At 41.8% G+C, this 26,728-nt stretch overlaps 2 protein-coding genes across 3 annotated transcripts in view; one reads left to right on the top strand and one right to left on the bottom strand.

The window, feature by feature from the left end:
- The window catches only part of NAA60 (N-alpha-acetyltransferase 60, NatF catalytic subunit), a 60,722-nt gene extending 57,901 nt beyond the window's left edge, over positions 1-2,821 (top strand). For both annotated transcript variants that reach the window (XR_006354056.1, XM_043975146.1), the window contains exon 7: positions 870-2,821. The gene's annotated coding sequence lies outside the window, so the exon portion shown is untranslated. The remainder of the gene's footprint in view (positions 1-869) is intronic.
- Positions 2,822-23,835: 21,014 nt separating this feature from the next.
- Positions 23,836-26,706, bottom strand: C1H16orf90 (chromosome 1 C16orf90 homolog). Its single transcript, XM_043977395.1, has 3 exons — positions 26,661-26,706; positions 25,603-25,962; positions 23,836-23,993 (listed from the first exon to the last, which is right to left on the bottom strand). Exons 1-3 carry the CDS (start codon positions 26,704-26,706, stop codon positions 23,836-23,838), a joined length of 564 nt encoding a protein of 187 aa, XP_043833330.1.
- Between the last annotated feature and the right edge of the window lie 22 nt (positions 26,707-26,728).

Here is a 26,728-nt window from a genome sequence, read left to right as displayed (position 1 = left end):
TGGGGTGCAGCCTCTAACTGGGGGCCATATATTCTATATGCTATAGCTTTTTCATTGACTTGGATTCTTCTTCAACCCTGAATCAGGGTTGGTTGGCTTTGGTTCTTTTTTTTAGGTAGCTGGTTAATGTGATTACTGTTTCTCAGGTGTGTAAACATTTCCGACTCCTGATTAGAGTAGAGAGACCAAGTCTGAATGAATACACATTGTTTATTGCTGGCAGCAGGACTGAGAGAAATGAATGGGATCATTGGGAAGTTCTGTCTGAAAAACCGTTAATTTGCACTTACTCGATATCATGGTCCTTTGTTAGGTGTACAGGAGAAACAGACATTTTTTCAATGACAGCTTCTACTTTCACGGGGCTTCTGTTCTCCTGGTGGTGTGGCCTACTTGTTTCTTCCCATGGTATCCCTGGTGCCAGGGTGTTTGAGGGAGGTCCAAGGTCCCCATATGTATGGTCTAGTGAGTAGAGAAGCCAAGGCTTAAATTTACCAAGTACTTTGTTCACAATGACCCTGGAAGAGACAAAATACCTTGTATTCTCCCCGCTTTATACAAGAAGAAACTGAGGCTCAGAGAGCTAGAAGGCCCTGGAGACCATCTGTCTAGGCCAACTGCCTTATTTTGTAAATGACCCACTCAGGATCCTAAGGGGTGGTGTGGGAAGGGGTGGGGAATCCAGCATTCTTTCTCCTGTACAAACAAAGGGGCTCCTCAGGCTCATCCAGTTAGTAAGTTGCTATTCAGTTGGAGGTGTCCGACACTCCCTGCTATTGTATGTGTGCTCAGTACTGGGGATGGGAAGTGGATGGACAGCACTACTTAAGCCTTCTTCATCATCATCTTTTCTTTTTGGTTTGGAACAGGCACCCTGTATGTACCCTTCTGCTCCTGAAGCTATTTACTTCTCCACGGATGCTGCTAACCCTGGCTTCCACGAAGGCTCCAGATCTCCTCTGGCGAGTCTGCTCTCTGTGGACTAGATGGGGATTTGGCCTGATTTACTGTAGTGTCCCTTTTTCCCCTCGCCTGGGAATGGGAGGGATGTGAGTGGACTTTCTCCTTTCCTACCCACTGTCTTTGCTGGGAGCCACAGGACCTCACAGCAGAAGAGAGGAGCACCTTTCCCGCCTGCTGAACCCCTCCACCCAGCCCTCACTCCACCCCCACTCCCCTGCTGGCTGGCATGACCTAAACCCCTTTGTTCTGAGTAAACTAGCTTGGCCTTGAGGAGAATATGGCTTCAGAACAATATAGTGAGGGATTAAAGGAAGGCCAAAGGCCCTCCCAGAACATGAAATAACCAAGGCCAGCTGGTAGCTCAGGCTTAGCCCAGGAGGCTAGGTCAGAAGCTACTCTTGCCTCATCCTTTCAGGACTGTCAAGATATCCAGGCACAGAACCTTCGGCATTGTTCCGCAGGCCAAACCGTCAGGTCAGATGGCCCAACTTCTCCAGCAAAGTGGACTCCTGATGACCTTGGTGTAGGGTGGCTTGGTAGCAAGGGCTTATTCCCTGGTTCCCACCTTGAAGACATACTCTCTGATTCCCTTCTGCCTTGGACTTTGCTCAGCACTGAAGAGAGGGATCACAATTCCTATTTCATAATGAAATACATTGTCCGTCTCAGTTGAACTGGACCTAAGGGTGGGAAGGTTGAGAGCTCTGCAGTACTCCTGAGATCAGGCCCAGGATTTCCCCCGTCTAGATTATCCCCATACCTGAGCTTCCTTAGCCATCACTGCAGCCAGAGCCACCATGAATTCCCTTTGTACAGGAAGTTAGGAACATGGGTCCCAACTTCTGGCTCCTCCAGCGTGGTCCCTGTAAGTGGCCCTGGTCCTATGGGGACAGAGCCATGTGCCTTGTAGCTTTCAGCCCCAATGGAGAAGGTTTTTTCTTCCTCTGGATTCACTGAGGGGAGGAGACCATGGCAGTAGCTCAGCTGTTTCAGTTCTGTGAAATGTGCTTGCAGCATGAGATCTGTCCTTACCATCACATTCAGTTATCTCCTGCCCCACAATCGCCCCTGTCTTTTCTGAGGTACAATGTAATTCCAACCACCAAGAGTACCCAGTTCCCAGTGTTAGAAGCAGCCATTCTTCCAAACCTCTCCACCTGAGTTGGGGGAGGGGGAGAAAAACCTTTTTCCCAGCCCCACACAAATCAAATCCTTCCTAAATCCCTTTTAGACTTTTTTAACCTGTAGGACCTTTCCAGGACACTAAGGCAAGCAGCCACCATCTCCTTCTAGTCCTAGGAGTGGACCTGCCCATCCTGGTGGTGGCCTTCTGGTGAGGCACAATAAGAAACCTCAAAATTAAGGGGGAGCCCCTTGGGCTGAATGAGCATTTACTGTTTTGTGCGTCCTTCATCAGTTGATGGGAAGTTTGTCAGTTTGTATTTCCCCCACCCTCTTGTCCCCCTGGGGGTGGGCAGACATCTTACAGTACTTGATTTTAAAAGAAATTAAGGGCAATGGTGACACCATTGGTACAAGTGAGATTAGTTTCCTACTAAGTAAGTTTTGATAGCTTGGATGCTGGCCAGTGCTGAGACCCCCATGTGGTCTTATATTTAATGATAAAATAAAGATGTTCATCTGATTTTGTTTTCTGTGCTGAGGGGTGGGGAGAAGTTTTCCACCTCTGATGGATTTGGACATCCAGTGTTCAAACTAAGGATACCTTTTCATGGCCCTTCAGCACTCCCTTTATCCCATAATCACTGTAGTGTCCAACTTGGTGTTGAATGGATTGTAGTGTTTTGTCTTATTAGAAAAAAAAAAGCAGAATAAAACCTTAATCAAATCCAGTCTATCTGACATTCATCTTGTGCCCTCTTTAAGTTCTCTGGCTTTGCCTCTTGCTGCCTCATCACTCTTGGGGATTTGCGCTAATTGTAGTTGGGGTGGGATATATTCATCTTGTTGGGTACAGAGCTGGAAGGGGCTCAGGGATCATCTAGCCCAACCCAGCCATTTTGCAGATTTGGAAACCATGGTCCGAGGAGATGAATTTCCCAAGGTCATGGATAGTAAGGAGCAGAGCTAGTGTTTGAACCCAGACTCTCCAAGTCCAACTCCAGCTCTTTCCAAGACATGATTACTGCCTCTCATCATCAGAATCCTGATGGTCAAGACCAAGCCATGTCATGTTACAGACGGGGAAACAGAAATCAGAGGCCTGCTTATTCAAGTTACGTAGCTGGGGGGCGGCTAGGTGGCGCAGTGGATAAAGCACCGGCCCTGGATTCAGGAGTACCTGAGTGCAAATCCAGCCTCAGACACTTGACACTTACTAGCTGTGTGACCCTGGGCAAATCACTTAACCCCCATTGTCCTGCAAAAAAAAAAAAAAAATCAAGTTAAGTAGCTAATGAGTAGACAGTCTTGGATTCCTAAATCCAGTGGCCTCTCCTGATACTATCCTGCTCCCCATTGGCCCATATAAATGGAGATTTTTACTTGCAGTTCTGCTAAAACCACCATGGCAATGATTATCTTGTTCAGCTAAGTAGGGAAAGGCAGGAATTAGGTGAGATCCTCAAGATTATATCTAGTTCATCCTCCTCACTTAATAGCCAAGAAAGCTCAGGCCCCCTTGAGGTAACTTTCTCCCTAAGATCACTTATAGTAAACTGCAGAGTTGGAATTTGAACCCAAATCCAGTGCTTTTAACAATATGCCACGAAGAGATGGACAATGGAGTCACCATTTGATTCTGAAACAGTCTCCTTATTAAAGCTTCAAGGGGAAAAGACCTTTTGCTGTCTCTAAACATTCAGCCCCTCCCCTTCTTCCCCAGAGTCCACCAGCAGTGTTGTGGCCAAGTGATTGACCCTCTCTCTGGTCCAGGAGCTCTTAACCTGGGCTCTGTGAGCTGTTTTAAAAAAAAATCTTGATAACTTTTAATATAATCAATTTCCTTTGTAATCCTGCACATAATTTGTGTCTTTAAAAACATTTTGAGAAGGGGTCCAGAAGTTCCGCTGAACTGCCAGAGGGGTCCGTGACACAAAAATGGTTAAGAACCATGGCTCTAGTTATTGTCTCTCTTGGAAAGTTGGGTAACATTGCTGAGCTGCAGCAAAGGTAATGGTTCTGATTTCTCAGGGGTGCACTGCCCTGGGAATGTTTCCCCTACTATTCCATATGTTTCACTGAGCCAGGGCTGGAAGTCAATAGATTTTTTGCAATAAGTAGTGTGCATGTGTACATAAGTGAATATATAAAACCACTTAAGTCTGCATAGGCTCTCCATGCTGTTCAGAGCCCTTTTATGTTTACCATATTAACCTGAATATAAAGCATCTTCAAATATACATCTGCTCCTAAAATGTTGGGGCAGCTAGGGGGCACCATAGTGCATAGAGTGCCAGGCCTGGAGTCAGGAAGAATCATTTTTCTGAATTCAAATCTGACCATAGACACTTGCTATCTCTGTGACCCTGGGCAAGTCACTTTGCCCTGTTTGCCTCAGTTTCCTCATGTGTAAAATGAGCTGAAGATGGAAATGGCAGACCACTCCATTATCTTGGACAAGAAAACCCCAAGTGGGGTCACAAGGAATCAGAAAAAACTGAACAACTTAAAATGATGCTTTTGTTTTTTTAAGTCTACTGCACCCATTATTCCCAGGCAGTCTCCCATCCAAGTACTGACCAGGCCCGACCCTGCTTAACTTTTTTTGTTTTTTTTTTGTTTTTTTTGGTGGGGCAATGAGGGTTAAGTGACTTGCCCAAGGTCACACAGCTAGTGTCAAGTGCCTAAGGCCAGATTTGAACTCAGGTCCTCCTGAATCCAGGGCTGGTGCTTTATCCACTGTGCCACCTAGCTTCCCCCCGCCCCTTAACTTTTGAGATCAGATGAGATCAGGCATGTTCAGGGTGGTATGGTCATAGACGTAAAATGATGTTTTTTAAAAAGAAAAAAAATGTATATAATATAACACCAATTCTAGACTACTTGAGCCCAATACAAGTCAGTTTATAAGAAAATAGCATGACCTCTTCAGACCTGGCGGTGTTGCCTCATTTAATCCTCATGACTCCATGATGCTGTTAGGTTAAGTATGAGAAATTCTAGCCCTGTTCCCATTTTAGAGATGAGGATGAAGACAAAGGTTTTCCAAGGATACCCAGTGAGTGACAATAGTCTCCTCTTTACTCCTAGTCCCAATTTTATTCCAGATGGCCTCAGCTGGACCCTGGCTGAAACCTGCACCTGCACTGATGGTCATAAAAGACCCTAAGTAGAACAGGGAGAAGTAGGTACAGTGTTTTGGGGGTTTTTGATACATCCCAGGGAATTAAGAAGTTAGATGGGGGCAGGGGGGGGGCAGCTAGGTGGTGCAGTAGATAAAGCACTGGCCCTGGGTTCAGGAGGACCTGAGTTCAAATCTGACCTCAGACACTTGACACTTACTAGCTGTGTGACCCTGGGCAAGTCACTTAACCCTCATTGCCCCACAAAAAAAGAAGAAGGAGAAGGAGAAGGAGAAAGATGATTTTCCAGGAAACTACCCTCTTTGGTGAGTCAAGGATGATGATTACAGAACAATAGAGTAGAATAGTGAGAATACCCAAATTCCCAGTACAATACAGTGGAACATGCCCTTGGGTTCAGAAGGCCTGATTTCAAGTCCAGAGTTTTGTGTCTTTGGCCAAGTCAGCTTCACCTTTAAGATAGAACTGTAATATACTGCCTCTATCACAGACCTACTGTAAGGATTAGGTAATAGAGTTGTTTGTAATAATAAAGTGCAAAGTGGGGCAGCTAGGTGGCACAGTGGATAAAGCACCAGCCCTGGATTCAGGAGGACCTGAGTTCAAATGTGGCCTCAGACACTTGACACCTACTAGCTGTGTGACCCTGGGCAAGTCACTTAACCCTCAATGCCCCACCAAAACAAAAAAACCAGTAAAGTGCAAAGAATTATGAATTGTCATGAATTGTTCTTTCCTTCAGAATCATCCATCCCAAGAAAAATAGGGAGCTAGTAAGAGAACATTTAAAAGCTGCCTTAGATGAATTCAGATCACTGCAGCCAGATCACCCCATCTAGGTAAACTACTTCCTTCCCAGGGTAATGATAGCTAGCTAGAGATAGACAGACAAAGCATTTATTGTATCTACTATGTGACAGGTACTGTGCTAAATGCCAGACATACAAATTCAAACGAGAGTTGGCTACCCTAAAGGAGCTTGCAGTCTAATGGGGAAAAGACAACATAAAGGTGTTGAAAATGATGGGGGCAGGAGGAGAAAAGGAAGAATGGGGGAGGGACAATGTGGGAAACAGAAAGAGGGGGAGTCCAGAGAGAGTCCAGGCAAGAGTGAGATGAAACATGGCTGGAGTTCTTCTCAAAATGGACTCCTTTTCATAGATTTCCCAGGGTGGCAATGAAGCAAGCACGGAGAAGGTGAATAAAAGAACTAGTGAATGGGATGCAGGTCATGTCAGAATAGCTTCATTAAATTATTTTACAAGGTTATTAAATGGAAAGGTCATGAAGTGAATGATAGAGCACCAAGTGCTTGTTATGTACCAGACACAGCAATCAGTGCTGGAAATACAAATATAAAAATGAGTTAGTCCCTGCTCACAGTCTAAAATCAATTAACACTGACCTTATCTAACAGCATATACAGCATTCTACACCCATAGTTTCCTACCTTTGATGGACAGGAAGTGCAATTCTTCTTCTTCTTCTTCTTCTTCTTCTTCTTCTTCTTCTTCTTCTTCTTCTTCTTCTTCTTCTTCTTCTTCTTCTTCTTCTTCTTCTTCTTCTTCTCCTCCTCCTCCTCCTCCTCCTCCTCCTCCTCCTCCTCCTCCTCCTCCTCCTCCTCCTCCTCCTTCTTCTTTCTTCTTCTTGGAACTCAGGTCCTCCTGAATCTAGGCCCAGTGCTTTATCCACTGTGCCACCTAGCTGCCCCCTCATCTTTAGGGCCAAGCTTGGTCATTATAATTATGCAGTATTCAGTTTTGTTTTATTCTTTTCCATTTATATTGTCACATACACATTTTCCTGATTCTGCTTGCTCCACTTTGTATCGGTCTATATAAACCTTCCTGTGCTTGTCTGGATTCTTCATAATCATCATGAACAGCAGGTGAGCTTTGGTTGTTGGATGAACACACCAACAAATGTTGTTTCCTTACCCCTGCCCCAGATAAAGTGAACAGTCTGCACTGATGATACAGCTGCTGGGTTGAACGAGCATATTCAGTGTGATAAATCATGAAATGACATCTCACTTTTAGTTCAGGACACTTCTTTTCAGTTTTTTGGTTATGCTCCAAACTGCACAGTCCTAGACAGAAACTAGAAAAATCTGATGGGAAGTTCTGTCTTGCTACAAAAAACGAAAGCTTCGGGGCAGCTAGGTGGTTCAGTGGATAGAGCACTGGCCCTGGAGTCAGGAGGACCTGAGTTCAAATCCCGTCTCACACTTGACACTTACTAGCTGTGTGACCCTGGGCAAGTCACTTAACCCCAGTTGCCTCACCCAAAAACAAAAAACAAAAACCAAAAAACAAAAAACAAAAACAAAAAACAAAAGCTTCCTAAAGATTAGAGCTAGCCAAAATGAGTAAGCTGCCTCCAAGAGTATTGGGTTCTCCCTCATTACAAGTCTTGAAGCAAAGGCTGAATGGCTTTGTAGTCGTGCCTGCTCTCCATAGAGTTTTGCAACATTTTTTGTTTTGTTTTTTTTCTTCTTTCCATTTACATTGTAGTAATCACTGAGGATGTTGTTTTCTTGGCTTGGCTTACTTCATTCTGTAGCAGTTCATGTAACTCTGTCCATACTTCTCTGGTTTTGTCACATATTAATTAATTAGTTAAATTAATTTCAGCATATTAATGTTCTATTATGTTGATAGACCCCAATTTGTTTGGCTCCCCAATCAATGGACATTGACTTTATTTTCAATTCTTTGCTATCATAAAAAAGTAGTGCTATAATATTTTGGTATATATGCGCAGCTTATTCTTTTTTTTTTTTTTTTGTGAGGCAATTGGGGTTAAGTGACTTGCCTAGAGTCACACAGCTAGTAAGTGTTAAGTGTCTGAGGTTGTATTTGAACTCAGGTCCTCCTGAATCCAGGGCCCTATCCACTGCACCACCTAGCTGCCCAAAGGCAGTTTATTCTTTTTTTTTTTTTAATTTTTTAATTTTTGGTGAGGCAATTGGGGTTAAGTGACTTGCCCAGGGTCACACAGCTAGTAATTGTTAAATGTCTGAGGCTGGATTTGAACTCAGGTCCTCCTGAATCCAGGGCCTGTGCTCTATCCACTGCACCACCTAGCTGCCCCAGGCAGTTTATTCTTATCAAAGGACTCCCTGGGGTATATATAGGCCCAGTGATGGAATCTTTGAGTCAAAGAGTATGGACATTTTAGTCATTTTATTTGCATAATTGCAAATTGTTTTCCAAAATGGTTATACTGATTCACAGCTCCACCAACCAAGAATTGATATTGATATATGGTACACATAGCATACCTAGGCACCAATGTACCTGTCTTTCCATAACACTTCCAACATTACCAATTTGCAGGGTGTGAGGTTTTGATTTGCATTTCTCTTACAATTATTAGTGATTTAGAACATTCTTTCATATGGTTGTCAATAACTTATAATTCTTTTGGTAATTGTTCCTATCCTTTGACCATTTATCTATTACGAAATGGTTTTTGTTCTATCTATGCATATCTATTAATTCTTTTTATATCTTGGATACCAAATCTTTATCAAAGAAAGTTGATACAAAGATGGGATTTTTTTTGGGGGGGGTGGTTTTTGTTTATTAGCTTTTACCATTCAACCACTTTCTTTTTTAGCCTAGGCCTATTTAATATTTTTGCACAAAACCTCTTTAGTTTCATTTACTCAATTATCTATTTTATCTTCTGTAATTCCCACTCTCTCCTATTTTGTTAAGAATACATATATTCTGGGGCAGCTAGGTGGCACAGTGGATAAAGCACTGGCCCTGGATTCAGGATGGACCTGAGTTCAAATCTTGGCACTTACTAGCTGTGTGACCCTGGGCAAGTCACTTAATTGTCATTGCCCTGCCCCACCCCTACCCCGCAAAATACATGTATTCTCTTGTCCACAGCAGTGAGAAATATATGATCTGCTTCTCTACTAACTTTTTTAGCATGATCTTCAATATTAAGGTCATGTATCCATTTATAATTTTTTGTAGGATTTGGTATAAGGTGTTGGTCTTAATGTAATTTCTGCCACTGTACTTTATTTTATCTTAATCTATTTTAAGGCAATCCTATTTCCTCGGGACTCTCTTCCTGTTACCCTCAAACATACCTCCCCCACCACACATACATACCTCCCATTTGTTACTCCTTTCCCTAGTTTTAGAGTTTTACTTAACTTATATTCGTTCCTTTTACTTTCTTCCCTTTATCTGATTATTTAGTTCTTCCCTTTTTTTCACTCTCAATTAAGTAGCAAAATAAATCCCTTTTCCTCTTCTCTACTTCAACTTTTGTTCATTAGTTTTTTTTTTTTTTTAAGTGAGGCAATTGGGGTTAAGTGACTTGCCCAGGGTCACACAGCTAGTTAAGTGTTAAGTGTCTGAGGCCAGATTTGAACTCAGGTACTCCTGACTCCAGGGCCAGTGCTCTATCCACTGCGCCACCTAGCTGCCCCTGTTCATTAGTTTTTAAAATTAGATTTTCTGAGGCTTTCTAAAAAATATTCATTTTTTAAAAAATAATAAACATTTTAATTTAAAGTTTTGACTTCCAAATTTTAGCCCTCCTTCCTTCCCTCTTCTACCTCTCCCTGAGTCAATAAGCAATCAGATATAGGTTATACATGTGCAACATTGCCATATTAGTCATCTAAAAAAGATTTCTTACTCTCATTCTCTTCATGATTTATCTTCCCTTTCTGTCTATCCTAGACTTTTATTCTTTGGTTTGTAGCTCCTAGACTTCTTTATTCTTTCTTTAGGCTCTATATTCTTTATGGAATTAAATCTTCTAAGGCACCTATTTTAGGCTCCTTCTAAACAGTTTTTACCTTCTTCATTGCCTTGTAAATCTTATCCCTAGGTCTTCTTTTTTTTGTTGTGGCTCAGTCTTAGAAATACCAGTATCTGCAGGTGATAGGGAGGATATTGCTCTAAGACAGGAATTCTTCTATACCCTTAATTGTGTAGCTCATTATTAACCTTTGCCCTTCCCATGGTCATTCCCACCCTCCTCTATTTGCCTTGAAATCTCTTCCCTGGATTTATGCCTTCCCACCCTTCCAAGTAGAATGCACCACACCCCTAAAGATTATAATCACTGTAAGGTCTCCATCTCCCTTTATAGTCTATCTCTCTTCTCTCTTGGGAACATTCATTGGTGGTGCCCTCTCCCCCTACTGAAACAAGATTTCCCCCTTTTTTCAATCCCTTCCTATGCCTCCTCACCTGTCTTTCTATGGTTCTTTTCTTTAGAGATTACAAAATGTCTTTTTCCTTCATCATTAGCCTTTGACTTGATTAAGGTACATCACATAATTCTCCTCTTATCTTTTTCCTCCCATCCCCCCTTTCATGTACCCTTCCAGTCTCTAATTTAGTCCCACAAAACACATTGATTCACTTATAGGCCTGGTGTTATGAGACTGAGTGTATGATATTTTAGGTCTGTTTCTCCAACTTCACTTTTGTTTGACTTCTTTCACCCTTATCTCCTGTGTGTATTTAAAAAGAAATCTCTTAATGTTGTAAATCTCTGTTATGTTTTATTGTGGTCATATTTGTTTATCTTTCTTGCATATCTGTTATCTGAGGTGGTTGAAAAGTTAAAAATTCTTTTCAGGTCTGGTTTTCTTTTTTTTTGGGGGGTTATGTATTACAGTCATGTTAAATATATTTCCACATTAGCCATGTTGTACAAGAAGAATCAGAACAAAAGGTAAAAAAAAAATGCAAGAAAGAATAAACAACAACAAAGCAACACAAAAGTGAAAATAGTATGCTTCAATCTGCATTCAGACTCGATAGTTCTTTTTCTGGATGTGGAGAGCATTTTCTTTTTTTTTTTATGTATGAGGTATTTTATTTTTTCCATTACATGTAAAGATAGTTCTCAACTTTTGTTTATACATGCTTTACAATTTCAGATTTTTCTCCCTCCCACCCCTCCCTCCCCCCTCCCCTAGACAGCAAGTAATCTGATATAGGTTATATCTATATATCTCTATACATATACATATATATATATATATATACACACACACATATATATACACATAATAACATTAATCCTATTTCTGCATTAATCCTGTTACAAGAGAAAGAATCAGAGCAGTGATGCAAAACCTCAAAATAGAAAGAAAAAAAAAACCAACAGCACCCAAAACAAAAGAAATAATATGGTTCAATCAGCATCTATACTCCACAGTTCTTTCTTTCTTTTTTTTTCTTGGATTTGGAGATCCTCTTCTATCATAAGTTCCCTGGAACTCTTCTGTACCATTGCATTGGTGAGAAGAATATAGTCCATCACAGTAGGTCAACACTCAATGTTGATGATACTGTGTACAATGTCCTTCTGGTTCTGCTCATCTCACTCATCATCAGCTCACGTAAGACCCTCCAGGTTTCTCTGAACTCTTCCTGCTCATCATTTCTTACAGCACAATAGTATTCCATTGTATTCATATACCACAACTTGTCCAGCCATTCCCCAATTGATGGGCACCCCCTCAACTTCCAATTCCTTGCTACCACATAAAGAGCAGCTATAAATATTTTTGTACATGTGGGTCCCTTTCCCCCTTCCATGATTTCTTTGGGCAAAAGACCTAAAAGTGGGATTGCTGGGTCAAAGGGTATGCACAGCTTTATTGCCCTTTGGGCATAATTCCAAATTGCTCTCCAGAATGGTTGGATCAGCTCACAGCTCCACCAACAATGCATTAGTGTTCCAATTTTCCCACAGCCTGTGGAGAGCGTTTTCTATCAAGAGTCTTTTGTCATTGTCTTGGGTCATTGCATTGCTGAGAAGAGTTAAGTCTATCATAGTTGATCATCACACAAAGCTGTTGATACTGTGTACAATGTTCTCTTGGTTATGCTCATTTCATACAGCTTCAGTTCATGTAAGTCTTTCCAGGTTTTTCTGAAATCCATCTGCTTATCATTTCTTACAGAACAGTAGTATTCCATTACATTCATATACCACAACTTCTTTAGTCATTCCCCAGTTGATGGACATCCCCTTAATTTCCAATTCTTTGCCACCACAAAAAAGAGTATCTATAAATATTTTTGTACATATGGGTCCTTTTCCCTTTTTTATTATCTCTTTGGAATATAGACCTAGTAGTAGTATTGCTGGGTCAAAGGGTATGCACAATTTTATGGCCTTTTGGGCATGGTTCCAAATTGCTCTCCTGAATGGTTGAATTAGTTTACAGCTCCACCACCAATGCATTAGTGTTTAAATTTTCTCACATCTCCAACATTTATCATTTTCCCTTTTTGTTATATTAGCCAATTGGATAGGTGTGAGATGGTACTTCAGAGTAGTTTTAATTTGCATTTCTCTGATAAGCAGATTTCAGAAAAACCTGGAAAGATTTACATGAACTGAAGCTAAATGAAATGAGCAGAACCAAGAGAACATTGTACACAGTATCAACAACACTGTGTGATGATCATCTATGAGAGACTTAACTCTTCTCAGCAATGCAATGATCCAAGACAATGCCAAAATTGGAAACTGGAAATTGGAAAATGCTCTCCACATCCCAAAAAGAACTATGGAGTCTGAATGCAGATTAAAGCATTCTATTTTCATTTTTGTTGTTACTTTTTTGTTAATTGTTTTTGTTTATTCTTTCTTGCAGCTTTTTTCCTTTTGTTCTGATTCTTCTCTTACAATATGGCTAATGTGGAAATATGTTTAACATGATGGTAATGTATAACCTATATCAAATTGCTTGCTGTCCTCAGGAGAGGGGAGGGAATGGAGGAGGGGGGGAGAAAAATCTGGAACTCAAAAAAAAAATCTTTACATGTAATTGAAAAAATAATCTAAAGAAATAAATAAATGAAAGTAATTTGCATTTCTCTAATCAGCAGTGATTGAGAACATTTTTTTCATATGGCTGTAGATAGCTTTAATTTCTTCATCTGAAAACTGCCTGTTCATATCCTTTGACCATTTCTCAACTGGGGAGGGTTTCTTTTTAGGAGCGTTTTGAATGCTTCTTATTTTTATTAATGGTCAGTCTCTGGATTGTAAGGTATGTCACCTTGGGTTGCATCTTGAATCCTTTGCTTTCTGGAACACAGTATTCCCTTGCCTACTGCAATTTTTGGTGGGTGTAAATAGTTTTGTGTTATTCAAATTTCTTTTCCTTCATATTTGTAGATCTTTTTTCTGGTTGTTTGCATAATTTATTTGTCTTTGGAATTGTTAAATTTAACCACTATGTGTTTGCAGCATGAGTTTGATTTTTTGTTTTGTTTTGTTGTGTTTTTCTGGAGGCAATCTGTGGATTCTTTTGACTGAAACTTTGTTTTGTGGGTTCAAAAATTCTGGGCAGTTTTCTTTTCTTTCTTTTTTTTTTTGCGGGGCATTGAGGGTTAAGTGACTTGCCCAGGGTCACACAGCTAGTAAGTGTCAAGTGTCTGAGGTCAGATTTGAACTCAGGTCCTCCTGAATCCAGGGCCAGTGCTTTATCCACTGTACCACCTACCTGCCACCTAGGCAGTTTTCTTGTATCACTTCTTGCATTATAATATTCAGGTTGGTGTTCTTCTGGGAGACCTATAATTCTTCAGTTTCTATATATCCTGTCTTCTAGATCAATATGTATTGTTTGTATGGAGGTCATGTTTATTTTTAATGTTATTGGTTTTTTGTCTCTCTTCTTCCAGATTATCCTTAACTCCTATGTATTTGCAATCCCACTCAGTTATTCTCTTTTATTTTTTTGGTGAGACTTATCACTGTAGTTTCAAATCTTTCTACTCTGCCAATTATTTATGCTGTCCAGGCCATAAATTCTTACTTCACAATAGTTATTTCTTTTTTAAACCATTCAGAAATATCCCATTGTGATTTTGTGCTCTTGGGGAATCCTGTGCCTTCATCAAGTGTTGAATAATTTCCTTTGTCTTGCAACATTTATTCATAGATGTATTCATACATACATATGTATGTATATATATGTGTGTGTGCATGTGTATGTATGAATGCATGTGTGTGTGTATGTATGTGTCCTAACCTGCATTGAGTCCTTCACTCCTCAGGAGGTGTATAGTATATTTCATCAAGACTCTTCTGGAATCAAAGTTGTAGACCAATCACTTTAAATACTATTCAAGTATCCCCTATATTGCTTTTCCATTGCAGATGATGTTTATTTTGTGGTTCACAATGAACTGTATTTGATATTTGTATTCCTAGAAGTTATATTTCTTTTTGAAAGTTGACATTCCCTTTGGCTGCTTTAGAGGTCATATTAATTTCTTCCCTATTATTTTATCGCTTATGTTCTAGGTCTTTCACTGAGTTTTCTTCCTCCAGTGATTTTTTGTAATTTCATTCTTGCCGCTCCCCCCCCTTTACATTACTCTCTTGTACACTTTCTGACTCTTTGATTTTGGTTTCCCTTGGGTCTAGACCTTAAAGCTGTCTCAGCCTTCTCCCATGCTGGGCAATTCATATTTCACTGGCCTCAGTCTCTGCCCCAAGAAACTTTGTCTGGGGTGGGGAGAGGACAGAACTGGCTTCAGCTAGGTTCTGGGCTTTCCTCCTCAGATTTAATGGAGTGCCACACAGACACACATATCCTACTCCATTTCCCTTTATTCCTCAGTTCTCTAGCTGAGCTGTTGCAAGCAGAAAGGATTGCCACACTATTGCCTCAGCCAGGACAAACTTCTGCCTTTTGATTTTCCATGGTACTTGGAGGAGGGAACTAGTGAAGTTGAGTTCTGATGACCCTTCTAACATTAAAAAATTACCTGGATAATTACTACTGGAATATGGTGGGCAATAAAAGGAAGTGCTGAAGGAGTGTTGAATTAATGAGTTAAGAGGTTAGGGATCACTCTTCTCTGGTGTTAGTCTACCAGACTGTAACTGCAATAGGATTCCTAGTGTATGAAACTGTGGAGGCAGCTGAAATGTCTTTTTCTCATGCATAATTTAGTGGTTATCAGACCATTGTTGACCAAAGTATTTTGGAAGCAAATGAAAACCCCCTCAGTGATCCCAACTTGAGTTTTGCTAGAGCCTTGTGGGGTTCCATACAGGGAAGGAGTTGGATTAAGATTATCTCTGAGGATTCCATCCAACTCTAACATTCTATGTTATAAGGTTCTTTATAACTCTGATGTTCTATATTATTCTAAGGATCAACTCTCTAATGCTGGGGAATCATTCACATCGGTATGTGAGACAGGTGGAATCTGATCATTTTTCAGGCATGCTCAATGTGTCATCAAGCTCATAGGGTCCAGGTGCCAGAGGGTAATTATTTGGCGAGTGTTAACTTGCCCAAGGTGGAGTTTAGGATGTGCTGAAGCAAATAGGCCTTGTCATCAGAGAGGCAGGTTACACTACTCCACCAGATGGCTCAGATTTGTTTAGGGTTTCCAGGAGTTCTGGGAGCCAAGCTTGTGTTTCCTGCCATGGCTCTAACTTAGAATGGCTTCCAGCATCCTTACCACTCTAACCAAAGGAATTACATATCAGGTTGGACTAGAATCCAGGTATTCTGACTATAGTTGCAGCAATACTTCTAATACCACATTACTTCTAATGATCCTATTCCTGTTTATGTCTGACAGAGGTGAATAGGAGAGAGCAGTCTCAGGATAGGTCTAAAGATGCTCTACAGTAGAGTTTCATGGGAGTTGAACCCAGGCAGAAATATGGTTTCTATACAATCTCTGCAGAGTTTAAGGACTATGAAGACAACTTTAAACCTAAGATGGGGATATGGTTGTGACCTATCACTATACTGTAATCTGCCTGGGTTCCTTGCTCATTAAAGGAATTTTAATGCCATTGGATACTAGTAGATTCGGTAGCTTACACCAAACACAATCTGCATATGGCAACCACTTTCAACTAAATCTTTGAAATTTTCAAGAGATTCCCCTCTTACTGATAATCAATGCTTATTGGGTAGTTAGGCACATTACTTCTCTGATTTTGGTTTATATGGGAAAAATGGAAAGAGAAACAGAAAGCAAACCAGAAAAACAAACTTTGCCAACTGTCCTTTTTGTCTTAAATGAGAGAATAGGTGGAGAGCTGCTCTCAGAGACAGGAAGACCTGGATTTAACTCTTCCCTCTGATGCATACCCATTGTTGACTCTGGGCAAGGCCCAGTGAGTCAGGCAGTTCTCCAATTATTGGATTACTAGTAAATTGCCCTATTTGCAGGTGGCAGGAGTTTCCACTTCAGGGAATTCCCCACACCAATGAAATCACAATTATGACCCAATCACTTTGGTTTTTTTAACCTAAATTTTTTCAATTAACTAAAATCTGCCTTTTCTCTCCCACTTCTATCTCTCCCCTAATTGAAAAAGAAAAAAAGCCCTGTATAGTCAAGCAAAACAAATTCCCACATTGGCTATATCCATGGTGTGTACACACACACAAACGTATACATCATATATAATATGTATTCACAAATACACACACATATACATATGTATGTGTGTGTATATGTGTGTGTGTGTGTGTGTGTGTGTGTGTGTGTGTGTGTGTGTGTCCTAACCTGCATTGAGTCCTTCACTCCTCAGGAGGTGTGGAGTATATTTCATCAAGACTCTTCTGGAATCAAAGTTGTGGACCAATCACTTTTTTCTATTGTATTTTTGTTTTGTTTTGTTTTTATGGGGCAATTAGGGTTAAGTGACTTGCCCAGGGTCACACAGCTAGTAAGTGTTAAGTGTTTGAGGCTGGATTTGAACTCAGGTCCTCCTGAATCCAAGGCTAATGCTTTATCCACTGCGCCACCTAGCTGCCCAATCATTTTTAATACCATCCAAGTATCCCCAGTATTGCTTTAGCAGTAAGGATGATGTTATTTTGTGGTCCACAGGGTACTGTAGTTGATATTTGTACTCCTAGAAGTTATATTTCTTTTTGAAAGTTGACATTCCCTCAGTGCAGGATTTTGCTAAAAAATGTTTTGATTAAATACTTGATATGTGATTGTAAAGTATATGAATAGAAATGTAATGGCCCAATTGAGGGCCATAATTCTCTTGTCCTAATCAGACCATATCTATAATATTGTGTCCAAGCTGAGACATGTCTAAAAGATGACGACCAGGACAAAGAGAGGAATCAATATCATGTATTTTGTTTTTTTGTTTGTTTTGTAAGGTAATTGGGGTTAAGTGACTTGCCCAAAGTCAACATAGCTAGTAAGTGTTAAGTGTCTGAGGTCGGATTTGAACTCAGGTCCTCCTGAATCCAGAGCTGGTGCTCTATCTACTGTGCCACCTAGCTGCCCCAATATCATGTCTTTTAAGTTGAAAATATGCACTTATGCTCCCTCAACTGTGCCCTGAACTTTCTCAAGCTGACAGTCCAGCTGCTAAAGAGCATATCTTCTGGCAAAGAAGCTCTGCTGCTAGATGCTATGGCCAATGAGTGGGAGGAAGGGAGAAAATTCCCTTCTGTTTCCTTCATAAAGTAAACAACTGAATAACTACTGCTGGCACCAGCCTTAACTGTCTCTTTCAAACACAAGTCAACCCTTGAAAAATCTTGTTTGGTTTGTATCTTCACATTCATCTTAGAGAGAGGTTCACATTTTATAAAGGGAGAAACAGGGTGTTTGACACCTTGTTAACATATCAATAACTCATTTTGTGTAGTTCTATTTGGGGACTACCTCAAATAAACTGAGGTGGGGAAGGGACCAAATCCTCCCTAATACAGTGGAAAAGACCTAGGTATGATTGGCTTGGAGAAGACTTAGGAGGAAATGTGATAGCTGTTTTCAAATATTATGTGGATGAGGAATTTGACTTAGTCCTCTTGATTCAGAGGGCAAGACTAGAACCAGTGGATGGAAGTTACAGGGAGGTAGATTTTTGGTCCCACATAATCTTTAAGGATCATGAAGAATGGGAAAAGGAAGGAGGAAAAGTTCTCAATTAAAAAAAAAATAGACAGCAGTAGAATCTATCAATCAATGGCTAGAGCTTTGATTGACATTCATTGTTTTTTGATTCCTGGCAAACTTACAGAACAGTGATTAATGAACATCTAGAAAAGGAAGCCATGACCATGGAATTTCATCAAGATCAGGTCATACTAGTTATGGATAAAACTGTAGCATCATTTCCTTGATGATTACTTTTTTCCTAGTGGACTGACTAGAAGAGGGTGTTAAAAGCTTTAGAAGGTAAACATTTATGCTGAGCAGAAGTACTCTGTTTCAAGGAGTATTTTTTTCTTCCCATTAAATTTGAAAATAAAGGGCTACTGTAGATAAAATTACCTAGAGTTTGTCAAAGTATTGGATCGTTTCTCATGCAATTCTTGTGGACAAACTGGAGGTATGTAAACTGGGCATTCGAAACTGGTTGAATTGCCACATCTAAATAGCCATTAATGGTGTGATGCAAACTTAAAAAAAAAAAAAAAGTTTGAATGGAGTACCCCAGAGATCTACCCTTGATCAGCACTTAACACAGTGCTTGACACAGAGTAGGTGCTTACTAAATGTTGAATGACCCTTCTAACATTAAAAAATTACCTGGATAAAAGGATAGCAAACTTATCACATCTACAGATGACACAAAACTGGGAGGATGAGTTAGTGATCCAAAAGACCTCAATGGTCTACAAAGTTGCGCCAAATCAAACAAGATGAAATTTAATAGGAATAAGTTCAGTATTACACTTAGGTTAAATAAATCAACTTTTCAAATACAAATTCTGAGTGTGTGTGTGTGTGTGTGTGTTGTGAGTGTAGAAAAGGAATATGGCTGATTCTTCTCAGCAATACAATGGTCCAAGATAGTTCCAAAGGACTCATGATGGAAAAAGCTCTCCAAATCCAGAAAAAAAAAAAAGAACTGTTGAATCTGGATGCATATCGAACCATACTATTTCTATTGTTTTTGCTGTTGTTGCTTTTCTTTTTTGAGATTTTTTTTCTGTTTGCTCTGATTCTTTTCTCATTACATGACTAATGCAGAAATATGTTTAATGCGATTGTACATATATAACCTATATGAGATTACTTGCTGTCCTGGGGAGTGGGGGAGGGAGGGAGAAAAATTTGAAACAAGAAATCTTATAAAAACAAATGTTGAAAACTATCTCTACATGTAACTGGAAAATAATAAAATATTTATATGGGGAAAAAAATTTTTAAAAGAAAGGAATGTGGAGCAGCTAGGTGGCACAGTGGATAAAGCACTGGCCCTGGATTCAGGAGGACCTGAGTTCAAAGCCAGCCTCAGACACTTAACACTTACTAGCTGTGTGACCCTGGGCAAGTCATTTAACCCCCACTGCCCCGCCAAAAACAAACAAACAAAACAAAGCAAAAAAAAAGGAATGTGACTAGACTGCAATTCATCTGAAAAAAGATATCAGGGTTTTAATAGACTACACACTGAATGATTCAACATTGTATTATGGCCTCCAAAAATTTCAGTATTAATCATTAAAAGAGGCATAATGCCCAACATTAGGGAAGTGACAGTCCAACTGTATTCTGCCCTGGTCAAACCACATCTGAAGTATGTTTGAGCACTACATTTTAGGAGACACATTGCTTAGTTGGAGAGTAGAGTGTGTGTGAATACTTCCCTTCATGTCTTCTGTATTATAACCAAATTGTCCTACTTGGCGTTCTATCTCCTGCCTCCATAATTTTGTGCAGGCTACCCTCCATTCCTGAGACGATTTATATATAGTATCTCCACCTCTTGGAATCCTAAACTTCCTTCAAGATTCTGCTCAGGTGCCAAAATCCTCCATGAAACCTTTTCTGATCCCCTTGGTGTTAGTGCTCTCTCTTCAAACTATCTTGTATTTACTTATGTTTACATGCATCCGTCTCCCCCACCCCCAAGGAGACTATAAGCTGCTCAAAAGCAGGGACTTTCTACTTTGTACAAATATTAGAAGGGTCAATTGCAGATACATGGGACACTCCATTCAAAACCTCTTCTGTTAGCACAAACCCTGAAAGGTCTAGAGATCATGCCTTATGAAAATCATTTGCAGGAATCTGAGACACTATCCTAAGACCTTAGGGGGACATGATAGCTGTCTTCAAGTTTTTGTCAGATGAAAAAGGAGGCTTAGATTTCTTCTGCTTGACCCCCAAGGATAGAATTAGTAGCAGTGGGTAGAAGTTGTGAAGAGGAAAAATTTGACTTGATACAGGGAAAAACTACTTACTAAAACCTGGACTTATCTCAAAGTGGAAGAATGGGCTGCTTCACATGATATCATCAAGCAAAGGCTGGATGACCATTTGTAAGGTATGTTACCAACTAGATTCTTATCCAAATCTGAGATTCTATGGGAAGTACTTTCTGACAAGACCTTTCTAAAACTCCCCAACGATGAAACAGGCTGCCTTGTGAGGTACCAGGTTCACCAGCACTGGAGATACTTGTAATCTGCCGTACAAAATTATTGTGAGCTTCATGTGAGCTCTTTTATGTAAAATCTTTACAAACTTTAAAACTCCCTATAAAGTAACTATAGTGAAGCCTAATAGTTATAATAGCATTGACATAAAACTTTAAAGTTTGCAAAACACTTACAGATATATTTTAAATTCACAACGACCCTGTGAGGTGAGATTATCTCTATTTTTACAGATGAGGCTACTGGGGCAGCCAGAGGGTGACTTTTCCTAACTCCAGGTTCAGCATTTTATCCACTGCAATACCTACCTGCCTCAATTTCTTGAGATTTAGTGGAGGGAGTTCCCACTTAGGGATGAATTTCTCACTAGATAATCTTGGAATTCCCTATTAATTCAAAGATTCTATGATTCTAAGATACCCAAGTATGTCACAGACTTCTTTAGTCATGAATTTTGCAATCCAAGATTTGTTCTTGGCTGTACAGGAGTGAAGCTTCAGAGGATATAAGGCTGCCATTTTTTCCCTGGGACAATGAGGGTTAAGTGACTTGCCCAGGGTCACACAGCTAGTAAGTGTCATGTTTCTAATGCCGGATTTGAACTCAGGTCCTCCTGAATCCAGGGCCAATGCTTTATCCACTGCAACGCCTAGCTGCCCCCAAGACTGCTATTTTTTTAAAGTGCCATGTGAGTCTGTTGTTGGAGTCCTACTTAATTTTATTATTTTACTAAAGAGTTGGAAATACTCAGAATCTTCTTCCCCACCCTGTTACATCATCCCTGTTGCTCCCGAAGTGTTGTTTTTATCAGGCCCATTTAAAAAAAAATGTTTTATTGATGCTTTTTAAAAAGGTACTTCCAGTTCCCAATGACTTTCCCCCTCTACCTTCAAAAGAACCCTCCCTTTTAACAGCTAAGTACAGTTAAACAAAACAAATCAACAAAGTGGCCCTGCCTCACAAAGGATCATTAATTCTGTACCTTGACTCAACCACTTATGTGCCAAGGTCAGCCCCAGTTTCCTTCCATTCCCAGAAGGTATATTTCTGGATGCCTGTCAAGATTTCTTTGGGGGTGGGGAATGTGGTTTGAGGCAAGAGTTTTAACTTCTTGAAAGCAGGGATTTTTTCTTCTTTTTTTTTCATCATTATATTCATATCACCTAGCACAGTGTTTAGGCACATAGGAGGTACTGAAATGTTTGTTGATCACATTTCTCTAAATAATGCATTTCAGAACCATGGAGAAGCACCATGGTTTGATGGGAAAGCAAGCCCTAGACTGGGAGTAAGACCTAAATTTGAATCCTGGTTCTGCTACTGATGATGAATCACTTCCCTTTTCTAAGCCTGTCTCAACTTTCTACACTGTACAATAGAGTCCAGACTCATTTATTTACAAGATCCCTTCCAGCTTTGACATTGTGTGATGGCTTCCTCCCAGCCCTGCTTTGAAGTATTTCAGCTTCCCCTCTGCCCTGATCCCTCATCAATGTGCTTTCTTCAAGGCAGCAGAGTCTAACAAAGGTGGCAGGTACCTGGAGCCAACAAACTATTGTCCCTTCCCTTTCCCCTAACACATGGCAGGAAAGACTCTGGGCTTGGCTGATGGGGGCACTTGTGATCTTGTGCCACCATCCTCCCCATCCTAATTTCTATTAACTGGAGAGCATTTTTACCAAGTAGGGGAAATCTTGCTGGAAAGTTAGAGAAATGAGAGGGAAGAGCTAAAAATAGTAGTTCTAATATGCTAGAATTTAAGACACTTTAGTAGGCATATGAGGGAAATATTTGGGAACAAAGGAACCTCATACCACAAGGATTGCTACAAATTCCACCTAATTCAAGTGTCCCTGGACAGAGACTAACTTCCCAGGTTACATGGAGTACTATTCCTACTATCCCACCTCACTCAAATAGGTCTTAAGAGTCTGGTGCCCAGCAGGCCATCCATGTTTGTAGGGTAGAGTTGGAGACATGAGGATACCCCATTTCCTTGTTCACAGAAGCTGTTGAGTAGCCCCAATTAAGGCAGGTAGCATTCCAGAGGGGAGTAATCCCTGTGTTCTTTTGACTTGACCCTTTTTCTGGGTAGATGAAATGTTGGCATATGACACCTGTATGCATCACCTCCTGTCAGGAAGAGAGATGCAAGGATTCCACAAATCCCAGCCTGAACCCCGAGAAGGACCCAGCAGGCAATCCTCCCCCCTTCCCTCAGCCTTTGTCTTTTCTGTCCTCCCAGCCCTCCCCCACCTCCGGCTCTTACGCAGCTTGCCTGTTGCTAAGCAATGTGGCTAACGAAGAGGTTACAGCAGATTTGCCCTTCACAGCAGCTTCTTCCTATTAGGGATCAATGGAAGCCTGAGCCCCAGCATTGACTGGCCACCTGGAGCCAAGCCTGAGAGATGGTGAGACTCAGGATCACAGAGTTAGAGCTAGTTGAAAGCCACTTAGTCCAACAGACTCGTTTTACATTTAAGAAAAACAAGACCCAGAAAATTAAGGGAAGACTTGCCCAGGATCTGACACAGGTAGTGTCAGAGATGGGATTTAAACCCAGGTCTTCCTAATTCCACATTTAGTACTCTATCCTGAGATGCTGTCTCTAAGGGATTAGTATGTAGGTAGAATTGGGATTGGAGACATGCAGGAAAGCCTAACAATATAGACTATTAGAGAAGAAAGGGGTCACCCTGACCCCAATACCCAAGTCCCTGACATTCCTTGGTCATCTATCTCCCTGGGCCTTCTGGGAATGTCCTTTTGTAAACCTGGGCAGGAGGCAGGGGCCTAGAGGCAGACTTGAGGATGGACAGACCTCTCCCTTTATTCAGATGTAGGACCTGCTGGTTCCCAGGCCTGCTCGACTGGGATTATCTGCCTTCGACACCATCTCCGAGGCAATAGAGTATGTAGTGCATGCCTGGGCTGCTTTGCTTGGACCACCGACCCTGCTTCTGCTTTCTCCGACCCTCTGGCGGGAACCTCTTCCCTCTCCTCTCACTTCCCTGAGACCCCAGTAGTACTCCCCTGCGAGGGGACTTCCTCAGCTGTCTTGGCATCCTGGAGGGCTGCTTGCCAGGGGAACTTGGAGGGTCTGGAGGGAGGCTGTTCTCCCAGGGACCTGTAGCCTCAGGCCCTTCCCTCCACCTGCCCCCAGAGCTGGGGGAACCAGCCCCACTGCTTGGGATGGCCCTATGGCCTCTCTTGGCCCCCAGGCCGGGTCCTCTTGCACATAGGACATGCTGACTCCTCTAAGGCCCCCCAAGACCTCTTGGGCCTGGAGCCTGAGCTCTCAGGGGGCCGGGGCTGGGAGAGGGCACCCTTGGTTGGATCGGTGCTGGAGCTGGAAGCTGAGGAAAAGGGGAAAGAAACAAATCAATAATGAGAATGTGTGGTATGGTGGCGGGGGTGGGGGGGTGGGGGGGGGTGGAGAGAAGTGAGAATGGGGGCACATAGCCAGCCTGTAACTCCCATTGTAGATCAATGGGTGGTCCTAATATTCTATACAAACATGAGTTTCTGTGCTCTTTTCCTCCCTGGAAGAGCTTTAGAGGATAGGTAGATGTACCCCCTGACCCCACCCCCCAACTCCAGGGAGCTGGGACCACCTAAGAGCTGAGGCCCAGAGAAACTAAGGGGCTCAGCCAAGGATCTTCTCACTCTCAAGCCGGAGTTTTTTGTCTATGCCACAATGTTTCCTGGTCCTAACCTGTACAAGGCCACACTTCTTCCTGAGTTAGACAGGGACACAGTGCTCTTTACCTGGGGTCTAAGGGAAAGAATTATGGGTCTCTTAGGCTCAGATCTGCTCGGGCCATGGTTGGGAGGTCACAACGAGGTAGTCCTGGGCAAAAAGGCCTGGGACCTTGGGAGTCTACAGGATGGACAAGGAAGGTTATAAAAAGCCTCGAGAAGGAGACTGAAATAGACCCAGCCACATTCAGTTACTCACATACACAGCCAACACATACACACAGCCCAAGCTCTCCATCCACAGAAATAAACCACCAGCACCCCTATGTATTCTCACATACTTCCAGCAATACATATGTATATTACATATATAATGACAAATTACATATAATATATATGTTTGTACATATGTAATACAAAAATGTAACAATGTATATGTATATAATATATACACATACATGTAATATATGCATGTATGTGTATAATATACACATCTAGGCATCCATGCTTTACATGTCTAAACCTACACATGCAGCTACCACAAATTATCCCCATATTCAATTCCAACCAACCCTTCACATATATACTCAGTTATTTCCCACATTCTCCATTCTCCACATAGATTCACATTTAGCATCTGTCTGTGTCACAGATGTCTTTATCCAGTTACTCAGACACACACACACAGTCACACACAGTCAAATACATTTATACCCAGGTACCAACATATATCCAGTCATCCTCATATACCCTCACTTTCCTATGTATTCAACCACTACTCTGTAATGCCTATATCCCCAGCAACACCCATACCCATATACCCAGTCACTCACATAGCACATGGTCAACCCTTCCCCCTGCCCTATATAAATACTCATACCCTTGTCCCTACAAAATTCCTGCCTCCTCCATCCCACTCTGATCCATGATTCTAGGCACACAAGAGGATTTTTCTGCTCCCTGGTCTAGCCTACATGGAGTACACAAGCTGAAAAGAGGGATAGTAGTAGTTGGACTTACCAATACTTAAGCTGCACAGACCTCAGTGAATTCTTGCTAATCCTTGTCTTATGAGATTGTACCCCAAACACTGCCAGTTCTCCAGGCTGTGCCATTGGAGCAGCTTCAGGATGAGAAGGTACCCACCCTCCTTCAACCCCAGCTTTAACACCCTGTTCCCTGGGATGGCTCCTAGTTGGGCAGGGTTGGGGCACCCATCCTGCCTTGTGGGACTTCTGTTTTGGGCCCTGTCATGGGCATCCTCACCTGTACTCCCTAGGTTCTCCCTGGGTGGTTGGGGACCTGGTGAATCCAGGGGATGGCTGGTAGAGCTCAGGGGGCCAGGAAGCTCGAGGGCCCATGCCCCGCCCTTGGGCAGGGGCCCCACCCGTGGGAGGCAACCCCCTGCCATTAGCCTCCCCAGCCAGTGACTCTCGCACTGGCCAGCAGGTTGCATGCTGCTGGGCAGATAAAGTGCCAGGCTCCGAAGGTGACGAAGACGGAAGTTCTTGGGCTTGCTGCCTGGTGGGCTGGGGCACTGCAGCCTTTGGGCCCCCAGACCCCCCTCGTAGATGTTGGGGGGAGTGTCCGCACTGCCTGGGCAGCCCAAAGTCAGGCTCACTGCATCTATGGTGAAAACACAGACACTCTTGAGAGGGGGGATGCTCTAGGGGAGATACCCAGGGGAACCCGCCAAATTCCTCTTCCAGCTAATGCCCTGGGTCCCCCTTGCTTTTCTTCTGTTTAGGGCTCAGTGTAAATAAACCTGAGTCAATTACTGTCCTGCTGGGTCTCAGCTTTCCTTCTGTCAAGTGGGATCATTCATCACTATATGGTTAGGTAAGCCCTTCCCTCCTTTGCAGAGAACAATAAGGACAAAAAGTATATAGACCTTTGGTGATAGGATGGCTTGAGCCCTTTGGAGGCTAAGGGGTTCAAGTCTTTGCTTGCCACTTAAAACTTGAAAGAGTTCCCTTTGGAATTACTGGACAGTAGACAGCTACTGGGAAGAAAATTCCTCGGGAATAGTCTTCTTGAAGCTTTAAGTGCTTTCCGTTCCATCCCTTCCCATCTTAGAGATGGATGTGGTTTAGGGAGAATCATTATTTTGGTACCAGTTTAGAGGTAATGAAACTGGTTTAAAAAGAAGGGATTTGACCCAGACCACACAGCCTCTAGCCTCTTGATAAGTAGCCTACCCCTGATCATTAGTGGGCTTGTATCTAGCACTATTATCATGTTGATGGCCTGGTAGGATGGGAGTGACTTCTCTTTTCTGTTCATCTCCCCTTTTCCCAACCTCCTCCTCAACCCTAGTACAATACCTTCTCTTATTCGAAGCTCAGAGAAAGCACAGACCAAAGCCTCCATTGAGGTCCAGTGTGGCTAGCTG

The sequence above is a fragment of the Dromiciops gliroides genome, chromosome 1 (genome assembly GCF_019393635.1).
Source record: "Dromiciops gliroides isolate mDroGli1 chromosome 1, mDroGli1.pri, whole genome shotgun sequence".
Taxonomy (NCBI): domain Eukaryota; kingdom Metazoa; phylum Chordata; class Mammalia; order Microbiotheria; family Microbiotheriidae; genus Dromiciops; species Dromiciops gliroides.
The sequence above is the reverse complement of the archived record's forward strand: the minus strand, read 5'-3'. Positions and strand labels throughout refer to the sequence as shown.